Raw genomic sequence first — 11,599 nt, forward strand, 5'->3', positions numbered from 1 at the left:
TTTTTAACACTGGTTCTAGCTGTTGCTGGGTTGTTTGCTAACTTGTACCATTTCTCTGCAGTGTCCTCCGTGACCTCCAGTGGAAACTGGCACAGTCACATGACCGGTGGTGCTATGCTGGAATATGACATGCCCATGCATGCGCCGCAGTCCTACTCTTACAGCACAGCCCCCTACGCCCACAGCAGGTGAGGGAAAAAACCCCAAAAAAACAACAAAAACCTGGCCCTCAGCTCTTCTTCTTATCCAGTAAGCCACTCCCTGATCCGTCTTATCCTCAGAGCTAAGTGCTAGTGTTTAATTACCTAGAATGGATGGCTACAGAAAACATAAGCTGCTGTTTAGTTTTGTTATCCCTTACACACAACAACAGTGTGAACTAATGTGTTGCCACTGTTATCTTTTCTTCACCTTCACCCATACATTATGAAACTGAATCCACAAACATGCCACTGTTAAATATGACAGCTGTATTCAGTGGTGGGATTATAGGATCTGTGCTGCCCAGTCAGTTCCTCCTAAGAGCTTAAGAATGGTTCTGCTCTCCCTAACTGTCCACTGGCCCCTGCTCTCTTATAGATATGGCGACTCCTGGCACAGCCCTGATGGCCAGAGGCGTTGTGCCTTTATCCCTGCTAGTTCTTCCTCTGGTTATCCTTCCACCTCCTCCCTGCCCTCTTCTTCTTTTCCCTCCTCCTCCTACTACTACTCTCCTGGCTGTCGGGTCAGGCAGGTGGCCTCCAGCCCTGCGCAGCCGCAATCCTCCAGAGGGCACAGGCTCAGTAACGTGTCTTTTTCTAAAGGTAGCTCATAGTAAGTAAACGGCATTGGTCAGAGCCTGTGCGTTTGCTTCTTTCAGTGTGTCTGCAGTCTGAACCACAAGTCTGCTTGTTGATGTTTTGAAGTGAACTTTGCATTTTTGAGCTGTTTGACTGATACGTCAGTGTCATGTCTGATACAGTGACTGCATGGCTTCCTTTTAAAAAAAAAAAAAAAAGTGCTTGCCCTACTTCCTCTTCAGCTGCCATATTGTCATCCAGTGGTCACATTTCTCCGCAGTCTTCCTTTACTGTTACGATTTTGTTTGTTTTTCCTCCGCTCTTTGTTACTGTCTTGGACAATGTAGAGGCTCTTTGCCCATGTGCTTCCATTCACCATTGACCTTTGCCCCCTCTCATGCACAGATGTCTCCCAGAGTTTGAGTGGCGAAGCTGTGATAGGATGGCATGCCCCTCAGGGCATTTAGAGAGGTGTGGTGGTGTTTCCTGTGCTACTGACCAGGAAAATTAGCCCCTCCCCCCCATAATAATCAAAGTCACAGGAGAGAAGAAAGGGTGAGAAAGTGTAAAAACTACCCCACATGGTGATGGTGATGTGTTGATTTTTATGCGTGGCAGGGACTGGCAGAAAGCACCAAAATCATTTAATTTCACTCTGTCGGATTTTGGATTTATATCTCTGGGTGCCTCATGGTGGTGGGAGAACACTTGCGTGGCAAAGGGAAAATGTGACCCCTGAGCATTGCTGCATTAGAAGGCCATGTGTTTATGTATAGAAGGCTATTGTGTCTTGTGTGCATCTGCCTTATAATTGGGTGAGAATGATTGACCCTGGGTTTGAAATTGGCAATTGCATTAAAATGCCTGAAACACAGGTGATGGCTTACATTGCTATTTTAAATTGACATTTCTACCTTTCGTGTAGATACGCAGCCCAGGGTTAATCCATTCTAACCCCACGGTTAAACAATCACAGTCAGCAGTTTGCAGTCTAATGTGTTTCTGTTTTGTGTGTTCGTTACAGATCCTATATAGATGTCAGCCAAATGGACTCGCACATCAACAACCAGATGCACACTAACATGGACCCAGAAGACCAGCTTTACTGGCATGAAGACTCAAAACCGGGAACAATAGTTTAGCCATATCCATTCGAACTGTGCAAAATTTTCACCTTGACAAGGTGTCACTGTGCCTTAAACTGCACTTACCTGTTTTTTATTTTTCCTTGTAAAAGGACCCAAAGAATGAAGGAATTTAACTTCTGTGGAATTCAGCACGCTAAATGAAGTACTCTCATTTTCGTATCTCTTGAACACTGTCGCCAAACTGATGCCCATCCCTATATTTAAATCACAGCAAAACCCCACAGGAGTGTCTTATTATGGGGTTGCGAGTGTTTGTAGTGATGGGACTTGTGCACTGAAACTATACCAAGCCCTGCTGTGGACTGAATGGTATAGCCAAAGGGAATGTGGACTTGTGCAGTGTTTCCCTTTCGAGATACCAACCTCACAAACCAAGAACTAAAACTCTGTAAGAGGATACTGAGCAGCAATGAACAAAGAAAATTACTGATCCTGTTGTGCTACTTACACACACACACACACACACACGAACACTGTAACCATGAAGGATTAGACACGGCTTGATGAGGTCATTACCAAAATGAAGCACTGAACTCATTAAAAAGGAGTCAGAAAAAGGCTACTTCCTGGAACATTCTACAGTCACCTGATCCTGTTTTTTTTACAGCATCTCGTACCATTCTGGTTCCTACACTCGTTATTTACAAAGTATTTTCAGTCTGTTTCACTGTCAGTACTCAGAACATAATTGAGCCAAATGCTTACTTGTTGCACCATTTAAGTATTACATGAAGTCACCAGTTTTGATATTACTGCCTCTGCAGGAAGATAGAACATCCAGTTTTGTCTTGTTTTTAACAGTTATTTCATCCATGCTGGAAATCATGGACTGGTGCTCCCACTTTCTCTCTAGAGATTAAAACTGTGTAAATGTCGGTATGTAAATACACTGGTTCGGTCCTTTTTTTTTTTTTTTTTCATTTTAGAGCATTTTTATGTATTTGAAAAGCATGTAATATATAGTAAACAATTATTGTTAAGCTGGTTCTTAGTAATTTGTATAATTGCAATGGTTTGAATTAAAAAAATGTGCATTTCTCAGTGCGTTTGTTCGTGGGTGATATTTATTCAAAACGGAGCCTTTGAAACATCTCATCCCCCTTAGTGCAGGACAACACAGGATTTAAATCCAAATCCTTTGAATCGGCTAAATGAATGTCTGCTGGGCCAATTCAGTTAATGAAATGGAGTATAAAGAAAGTGCCATAATCACCGGGGGTATAAAACTTAAAGTCTGATTTACATTTAACGACAGAACAACACAACACAAATGAGTTTTCCACATATAAATGGTTTGGAAGCTGTTTATCTGGGGTTCATTAAAGGAAGCAGATTATAGTGGGAGAGATAACTAAAGCATTGGCTTTTTTGAGCCTCTAAGAATGAGTGAATGCAGAGCTGCAATCACTCATAATGACAGCCAAGTATGAATAAATGAGCTGATTTTAGAAATGCAGCGCTCTGCAGAGTTGTCGCTCTGCTGTATTTTCTCACTGCCTTGCTGTGTTACCAGGCTGGGCCTTTTTCTTTTTTGTGTGTGTGTTCTTAGGCTGTAAACTGACCAAACCAGTCTTTAAAGGCTGTCACACCCAGTATGGGCTATATAACCTCTGCTTGTGTCTTCTGTGTGAATGACAAGCTAGTGTTTATAGCATCAAACCCTCCCTGTAGGCATTCATGTTAAGAGAAGTTTTACACGTTATCCATGCCCCCCTCCCTTCACATTGTACTATAACCCTTCACCACCGTTCCCTCCCTTCCTTCCCGAGCTGCCACACATTTTCTACCAGTGTATCCTGCCTCAGGTCCAGTCTTTAGGAAGGCCACAGTTGAGCAGCTTTCCTGGCTCAGAGTGCGTCTCAGTGTTATGCTTCTTGAGTGAGCTCAGGGGAGGTCTCAGACACTTCCAGCTCCTCAGGCAGTGACAGAGGGGGAGAGTTCTTCATCCAGCTGTCTCCCTCTGTCTTGGCTGCTCCACACCAGCTGTAGTTAGACATCATGGGAGGCTGTTCCAGCTGACACTTGACTATATAAACAATAGGTTTCTATTGACTTGCCCTTCGTCTAAAACAATACAGACAAAACTCTTCTAATGCAGAGTGTGGATTAAGGCTGTGTATGAACTTCATTGGAATGATGACTAATAAACTACTGGAAATACTGCCATCAAATGTCTGCCTTGCTTTCGAGTTCACTGATTGGATGGTTTCTCATTTAAAGTTGCCCTAAATAATATTAACTATTAGGTTACTATGTGTAACATAGATTGTACATAAAAGATAGATGTAGCTCCTTTTCTGAAAAGTGAACCCAAAGGAAGTGTCTTGAACCTGCAGTCTTTCAAATGGTCAAGTCTGTATGGTGGTTTATGGTAAAACAACCCTTTGCCCCCCCTTGTTCTGGGGGCACACTAGGGAAAATAGTGGTTGGAGACTGTGGCATGACCCATATTATTGTAATTGTGTGTAATGAACTCGCCACCTCGTTGTCTTTGATACGGCTGCTTCAGAGTCAGGGACCGGGGTCTGTGACCACTCGCAGTCAGTTGCTGTCTTCAAAGTGACTTTGTTGTGTCAACATGGTGATAAAAAGATGATAAGATGGAGTCAGTCTGCTATCAGTTTGCAGTTGAACGGGGGTCAAGTGGCAATTACATGCAATCTGTGATAATACTGCGATTAACCATGATAAATTGGTGAAAATTGCAAACCTGCCATCTACATACACAGAATTTTACATTAAACAAAAACACAACCTCAAAGCTTTGCAACTGGAATTCAGAAATTCCTACACAAACAGTGGCGTTTGGTCAGCAACCTTACTTTTATATAGGAATATAGTAAAATAAAAGCAACTGAGTCAAGTTCCCTACTGCAAAGAGATGTGTTGCAGAGGAGTTGCCTTCATGGGCACAGACTGACTCAGACTGATTGCAACGTGTTGGCAATCTGTATGTGTTTGCAAATAATTGCCATTACATTTATAAAATTTCACCAGTCTCTCTGAGAGTAATTGCAGCACTGTTTGCAATCAGGTTGCCTCCCACCAGGTGACCTGTGGTTGAGGTTGAGGATGTTGCATGCTCATGCTTGGTTATTGAACAGGAAAAAATTAAATGCAACCACTGATTTTTCCTAGTCTTACTCTAGCGTGACTGAGACAAACACTTAGTTTAGGGATTCAGTTGCTAGTTTTAGGTCTTATTGATGGCCATTTTAAAAAGCAAGCAGGGAATGCAGAGTGAGGGAGGCCTATTTTATATGAGCGGGCAGTGTCCCTCAGTTTTCTCAGACTCATCCCTCATTCAACATGCTTGGTTTCAAAACAACAATGACAATGGCAGAAACACTCAGCTCGAGGCCTCACAACTGGACTTCACTCAACAGTGAGTGGCGTCATGGTGGCAGCATCCATCTTTTGTATACAATTTATGTGTAAACAGGTACAAGCAAAAGAAAAACTCACCAAACCCTCCAAATCCCCTCAGCTCAATAGGACATTTTAGCACCTTTCAGCTCCTCGTTCTGGTACGACAGCCCCGCAGCTTAAATGTTTTGGTTCGGTCTCACTACCTTGATCAACCCTTGATTTTAGGCAGTGCCAGCAGTTATCTGATAAACCAGCTGTGCACTGAAGGTACCAAGCAGCTCATAAACTTCATGGAGGATTTAGCAGTTGAAAGGAAAAATAATCTTTTTTTAGGAGGGGGAAGTCCCAAACATGAGGCTGATTATTAAGTGTAGAATATTAAAAGTAGCTAACGATAGCTAATCCTAGAGCACACACAGGAAGTGTTACACATGAAATACTAAAGTAAGCAGCCATAGGACTCAGCCAAAGTGAGATTAAAACAACTTTAAAATCATGTTGTGCTTACTCCCTGAATCCGGTGTTTTCCCCCAGGATTCAGGGAGTAATGACTCTGACAAGCTATGAAAAGGTGAACAGTTGAATTAGCTGTCCGGTCACATGCGCTCACATCTCGTTCCTGTCTCTTCAACAGATAAACCTCCTTTTAAAAAGGGGGCAGAAAAGGCGCCGTGGACATACAGGAAAGGTGGAAAAGCTCACATGAGGACACAGCAGACTGCACAGGTCATGGCAGGTCATCATTAATGGGTCACATGATCAGCTGTGGTGTAGGTCTAAGCAGCCAGGATCTGCTGAATGACAGGCTGTTTGAGTTATGAGGATAGCTAACCAGCTTAGCTAGCCACAAGCCAAAGCCTCTCAGGGAAGAGGAGGAGGGGGTGCGGGTGGAGGGGTCAAGTGGAAGGCAGCACACTCAGTATGCGTAACCAGACAAAAACAAGCACTGTATACTTTACTGTTGCTCAGTGTGCCAGGCCTGTGTTGTACAAACACATAACAGAATGCACAGTGTACAGTGAAGAGGTTCCTGGAGAGCCTGTTAAGGAGAAAACACCAAAGACACACACACACACACACACACACACACACCTGTTGGGTGTGCAGCAGCCCACGTGTCGATACGATCTTCGCAGCAGCTGCAGCTAGAACAAGGACTTCCACTGTGCCATCAGACATGACTTTACTTGACTGCATTGCCACCAGTGCTTGCGCTCACTCCTCCAAGTTTCACAATATGGATGCTGATGAGGCACCGCAGGCCATAAATCAGAGCTGCAGTACAAAAGAGGGGAAGTGAAACTGAAGAGCCACTGAAGTTGCACCTGAGTTTGAAGAGGTCATCAGCTGACCTCAGAGAAACAATGCTACTGCAAGTTTTGAAAGCAAAGGGTTAACACGGACACTGAAAAACTAGCTTTTCTTTTCTCGCCTTCACGTTTTCCTCTCGCCTTGCTGCTTCAAACCACATAGCAGAGCATTAGGTTCTGGATGGATTCTCGTTATCTGCAGTCAATTTCAAATGGAATCCATTAAAAAAAAAAAAAAAAGGAGCTGACACAGCGACTGAATTGGGTTTGGAGGCGAATGAGTGCAGATGAATCCGCTGTCAACTCTCTGCACTATAATCTACTGCAAGCCCATTGATTAGCATTTGGGGTAAGTGAAGAGAAAAGCAAAGTTAGCCCATCCATCACCCAAGGGGCACTGTCAAGATGAAACACTCGGAGACTGAGAAGGAATACCGATGGTCATGGGTCACCTTTGAAGTCTTTATTTTACAATATTGACAGAGCAATCTGAGTTTAGACAGAGCGGTCCTCTTTTGTCTGCTTTTTATTTGGATGAGCATAAGGTTGGTTGGTGGACCGAAGTTAACTTTACATTTTATGTGAGGAGATTATTCAATCCAGTCTCTGGAGTTTCTTGGCAGTACCGTTGCATCGAGTGTGCACTTTTCATTCTTTGTTAAAAGGCAACACTTGTGCTGCTTTCACAATTTTAGCTGAGCACAAACAGGCAGAGCTGACGGCTGTTTCTGAGAATGATTGAACACAGATTTCTTACCCAGGGATAAGTCTGCAGCTGGGTTTACAGGAACACTTGCACACTGCATAGCAGAGATGTGAGGCTGCACTCAAATGCCCTCATCACTGTTTGAAAAAGAAAAAAGAAAAACTACCCTGACAAGTTCTGGGTGGAGTGACAGAAGCCCTGAGGTAAAGATAAAGCCCTTCAGATAACAATCTTATTTTTTTTTTCTTTTCTTCGAACCACAAGCTGTGCATAAAACTTAAAAGGGTTTAGACTGAGAAATAAAGAAATATATTACATCTAAGCAAAAAGTCATGATCTTTGGCCAAAATAAAAAAAAGGACATGCATGTGCGTGTGTGCGCACTTCTTCCCAAGTTTAGTTATTCTGTCCATCCAGAAAGTTGTGGATCTTATGCGAGGTTTCCTCCTGCTGACCCAGAGAATCCAGCAAAATGCCCATTAATGACCTCTTCAGTCCAGAGCCCTCTATCATGTGCTCCAGTTTATTCTTCATATTGCGGAGACGACAGGAAGCGTGTGCAAATATTACTGAAAAACAGACCCATAGAAATGTCAGCTGTAATATCAGTGAGGATGTGAAAAACAGGTTTCATTGAATTTTGAATCGTTTGAGGATACCTCAAATGCATCGATCATTATGCTCTGAAAAGTAATCAGATATTTAATCGGCTAATAAATCTAATACAAGTCTCTGCTTTTTAACGGGTATATATTAATCTTATGCATCACTATAAAATGTCCAATATCATCAACTTACAAATCAGAGGCACAGTGATTGCCCAAATGAATACCATGACACTCCCCAGCATGGAAACAAATATGCAGCTGACAACGACGACCAAAATGACAAAAGCTGATGGTTTCTGATTCTTAAAGTTGTTGATGGCAGCTTTGTTCTCCCCGGCCCACACTGAGACCACGAACACGATTGACACCACGCCTATGGCTGTGATCGTCTCCAGGGGTTTCATGATCCTGCAAGGAAGCAACACAAGACACAGGAGAGCACGTTTAAACTCCAAAGATGCAGCTGGAGCAGAGGCATGTTCTCGTGCAGTAAATGGCTCCACCAAGTGGTTAGACACAGTCTGTGCAACAGCAACTGCTAAGTGGATCAGATCGGTTATAAAAAAAAAAAAAAAAAAAAATATCTCAAATGAGTTTAATGTGGTGGACATTTAGGATTATTAGTATTTATCTAATGAAACTGAGAAACTCCCATAACTATTTGTAATCTGATGCCAGCAACCCGTTTCATAACAGAAGACTGAAAAAGTTATGGAATGCAAAAACTAAACAAAAACAAACAGCTGGTGAAATGTTTCAACACTTAAACATCAATAACACGACTGGATGGAAAACAAGCATCCAAGAGAGGCCGAGTTTTTCAGAAATATCATTAAAAGAGTTGAAGACGACAAAGAAATTGCTCTCCTCAGAGGACTGAAACCCCACGCTGAGTTAGCTGTGATCTTCAGACCCTCAGGCAGCACTGCATCAAAGACTGTCAGGATTCTCGAGTGGAAAAATCACAGCATGGGAACATCTCTGAAAACCACTGACGGGGAATAAAGTTTGAAGCTACGTTGACAAATGCAAGCTAAAACTGTCATAACACACATACAAAATCATAATGAGGATTCAAAACCACAGCTGCCTTCTCTGGACACATTTAAGATGGACTGAAACAAAGAGGCGAGGTGTCCTGGGGATGTTGTGTTCTCAGGGCTAAAGAGGAGAAGCAGAATCAGCGTCACGATCAGCACACATTTCAACAGCCAGCATCTGTGTTAGATTCAACTCATTGTCATTGTGCGCACAAGGCACACAACGAAATGATCGTTCCACTCATCCAGAGACGAGCATGCAGCCAGAGACCGGCTGCTATCGTTAGGCAATGTGGTTTAAGTGTGTCTTGCCCAAGGACACAACGCAGCGCAGGGACAGGGGCTCGAACCTGCAACCTTCCAGCTGCAAGGTGAGCACCTACCCACTGCCCCACTGCCACCAATCTGTGATGGTCTGGATGTGTATTAGTGCACATACATGTGTGAAGGTACTGTTAATGCTTAATGATTTAAACATGCTATGGAGCAACATATGCTGCTATGCACATAATATCTTTTTCAGGACGGCCTTAATGCTTTCGCAAAAACTATAGCGCATTCAAAGATGTCAAACCACATTCTGCAGCAACAGGGGTGCTAAACTGGCTCGTCTGCAGTCCAAACGTCTCACGCACCAAAAACATTTAGAGCATTATAGAACTGAAAATACAATCAAATGTTGGGCAGCTGAAGTCTTACAAATCCAGGCAGGGAAAACATGAGATTTAATTGTGTTTCTACATTTCTCACTGTCCAGATTTGGCGCATTCTCATCTTATTCCTATCAAGATACCTCTGTTGTACTCTGCCTGAAAGAAAAGCTTTGTGATAAATCCAGCCTTGGCACAACAACAGTGATGCCACCAGGCCTAATGCGTGACCTCAGTGAGTGTGGCCAAAGGCCTGCCAGGCAACTTACTCAGGCTTTGCTGGTTTACTGGCATCACAAAGCTCAAGAAAATCTATGAAAAGTTTTTTTAGAAACTCTGAGATAATTATCTGATTCAGGAAAAACTGGAAGTTTTGTCATTTGCTTTTGTAATGATTTGTTTTTTGGTGTTTGATTTAATGTCACATCACCTTCACAGTACCTACTGCGACAGTTTGGCTCTACTTCCTCATATTTAGCTCTCAGGTTCACTAAGCAATGACAACACAAACCAATAGGGAGGCCAGACATTGATTGTTCTGTGGACTTTTATGTTAAGCATATCCTTAATGCAATGCAAGCCCTGTTGATTTGTAGGAATGTTGCTCTAATCCTGAAAAACATCTTCTTCTTGTTGGTTTGCCCTGCAGCTATCATGTTAGGCAAACTACACATATTACCTACTTGATCTGTCTATACAAGCTTTTATTTTTCCTTAGTAAGCACGCAGAAATGCCTTCAAATTACAGAAACAGATGGCAGTATAATGTTGATTTCATTTATTTTCTCTGAGTTATTGTATAAAATGCACACACATGCACGCGCACACACACACACACACACACACACACACACACACACACACACACACACACACACACACACACACACAGTAGAAACTGTGTGCGCTACACTTGGAGCTGTTTAAGCTTCACACTAAATGGAAATAAAGTCGCAGCGTTTTATGAAAAAACGTTAGATGCGTCAAAGTTTGAATTTGCGGGTCATGACCCCGTGACTCACTGAGAAATTTTTTTCAGTGGGCTTATTTGGTAATCAGGGGCATCTGATCTATCACAAGTGTGCTATCTGCAGTTGACAGTTGACAAGACAAGGCTTATGAGGCTTTCATGACCACACCAACAATGCCATTGCACAGATCAGTAGACATCACTATTTTTAGTAAGCTGGGCTTTAGATGGCATGGAAGTGCCATTCAAAGCCAGGAATTAAATAAATAAAAAAATAAATTGTATGGCGTTACCAGAGAACAGACTGCTTAAGCAAGCTCTCTGCATGTACTGTGCAAATGTAACTCGGTTTAAGTTAATGCACGGGACGAGTCAAGTCTCCAAACTGGTTGCTGACACCTGTGCCTGTTTCCAGCAGCCCACACACGCAGGCTTCATGATGACACTAATGCCAATACATGTGAATTTTAAGACTATCAGTGAACTCTCTTAAATAATATTCCGTATTAATCAGTTGTTGCTGGCTCTGGCTGTAACACTTAAATAAAAGTTCACACTGAGAATATAACAGTGAAAGAGGATCACAGTGCTATTAGATTCATCCTTACGGGACTGAGACCAAGTCTTCTGCACTCCTGCTTTATTCTAGCTGGGAAATATCAACAAATGGGGAAAACAAACAAACAAAAACACGAAGTGGTTTAACAAGGGAATGCAACTACAAATACCGAAAACTGCTGTAATAATACTGCTTAATAAACGATAACATGACTTACCCGACGATGAGGAGAACGGCGGTGACCAAAGCCAGATAATTAGTTTGATAATAAAGCAGGTTGCTGATAACTCTCTTGTTCCATTTCGCCATATCTTTCCCGTCTGGTCTTGCAAATCTCTCCGAGCCGGGGAAGAAGTCGCCCCACGGTCGGAGCGGCATCAGCTCCATTCTGGACATTATTCCTGACACGCTCCGTAACCTCACAGCTTACGGACCCAGCCAGAAAATCACCTCCAACTTC

General features: G+C 42.8%; 2 protein-coding genes across 3 annotated transcripts in view; one reads left to right on the top strand and one right to left on the bottom strand.

Annotated features, from left to right (window-relative positions):
* Positions 1 to 2,882, top strand: part of frmd4ba (FERM domain containing 4Ba) — a 41,452-nt gene extending 38,570 nt beyond the window's left edge. For both annotated transcript variants that reach the window (XM_030729871.1, XM_030729870.1), the window contains exons 22-24: positions 62 to 188; positions 580 to 803; positions 1,804 to 2,882. In XM_030729871.1, the coding sequence (XP_030585731.1) occupies positions 62 to 188; positions 580 to 803; positions 1,804 to 1,814 (362 nt within the window). In that variant the 3' untranslated portion in view covers positions 1,815 to 2,882. The remainder of the gene's footprint in view (positions 1 to 61; positions 189 to 579; positions 804 to 1,803) is intronic.
* Positions 2,883 to 7,060: 4,178 nt separating this feature from the next.
* arl6ip5a (ADP-ribosylation factor-like 6 interacting protein 5a) lies at positions 7,061 to 11,597 on the bottom strand. The gene is made up of 3 exons (XM_030729874.1): positions 11,357 to 11,597; positions 8,111 to 8,328; positions 7,061 to 7,881 (listed from the first exon to the last, which is right to left on the bottom strand). Exons 1-3 carry the CDS (start codon positions 11,533 to 11,535, stop codon positions 7,709 to 7,711), a joined length of 570 nt encoding a protein of 189 aa, XP_030585734.1. The 5' UTR covers positions 11,536 to 11,597; the 3' UTR covers positions 7,061 to 7,708.
* Between the last annotated feature and the right edge of the window lie 2 nt (positions 11,598 to 11,599).

The sequence above is a fragment of the Archocentrus centrarchus genome, chromosome 5, assembly GCF_007364275.1.
Source record: "Archocentrus centrarchus isolate MPI-CPG fArcCen1 chromosome 5, fArcCen1, whole genome shotgun sequence".
Taxonomy (NCBI): Eukaryota; Metazoa; Chordata; class Actinopteri; order Cichliformes; family Cichlidae; genus Archocentrus; species Archocentrus centrarchus.

Excerpts from the sequence above, each read along its gene's own strand:
- arl6ip5a (XM_030729874.1), bottom strand. The coding sequence starts at position 11,535 with ATGTCCAGAATGGAGCTGATGCCGCTCCGACCGTGGGGCGACTTCTTC. Across the intron at positions 8,329-11,356 it reads GCCGTTCTCCTCATCGTCGG|GATCATGAAACCCCTGGAGA; the intron begins GTAAGTCATGTT and ends GCTTCCTTGCAG. Across the intron at positions 7,882-8,110 it reads AATCACTGTGCCTCTGATTT|TAATATTTGCACACGCTTCC; the intron begins GTAAGTTGATGA and ends TCTGTTTTTCAG.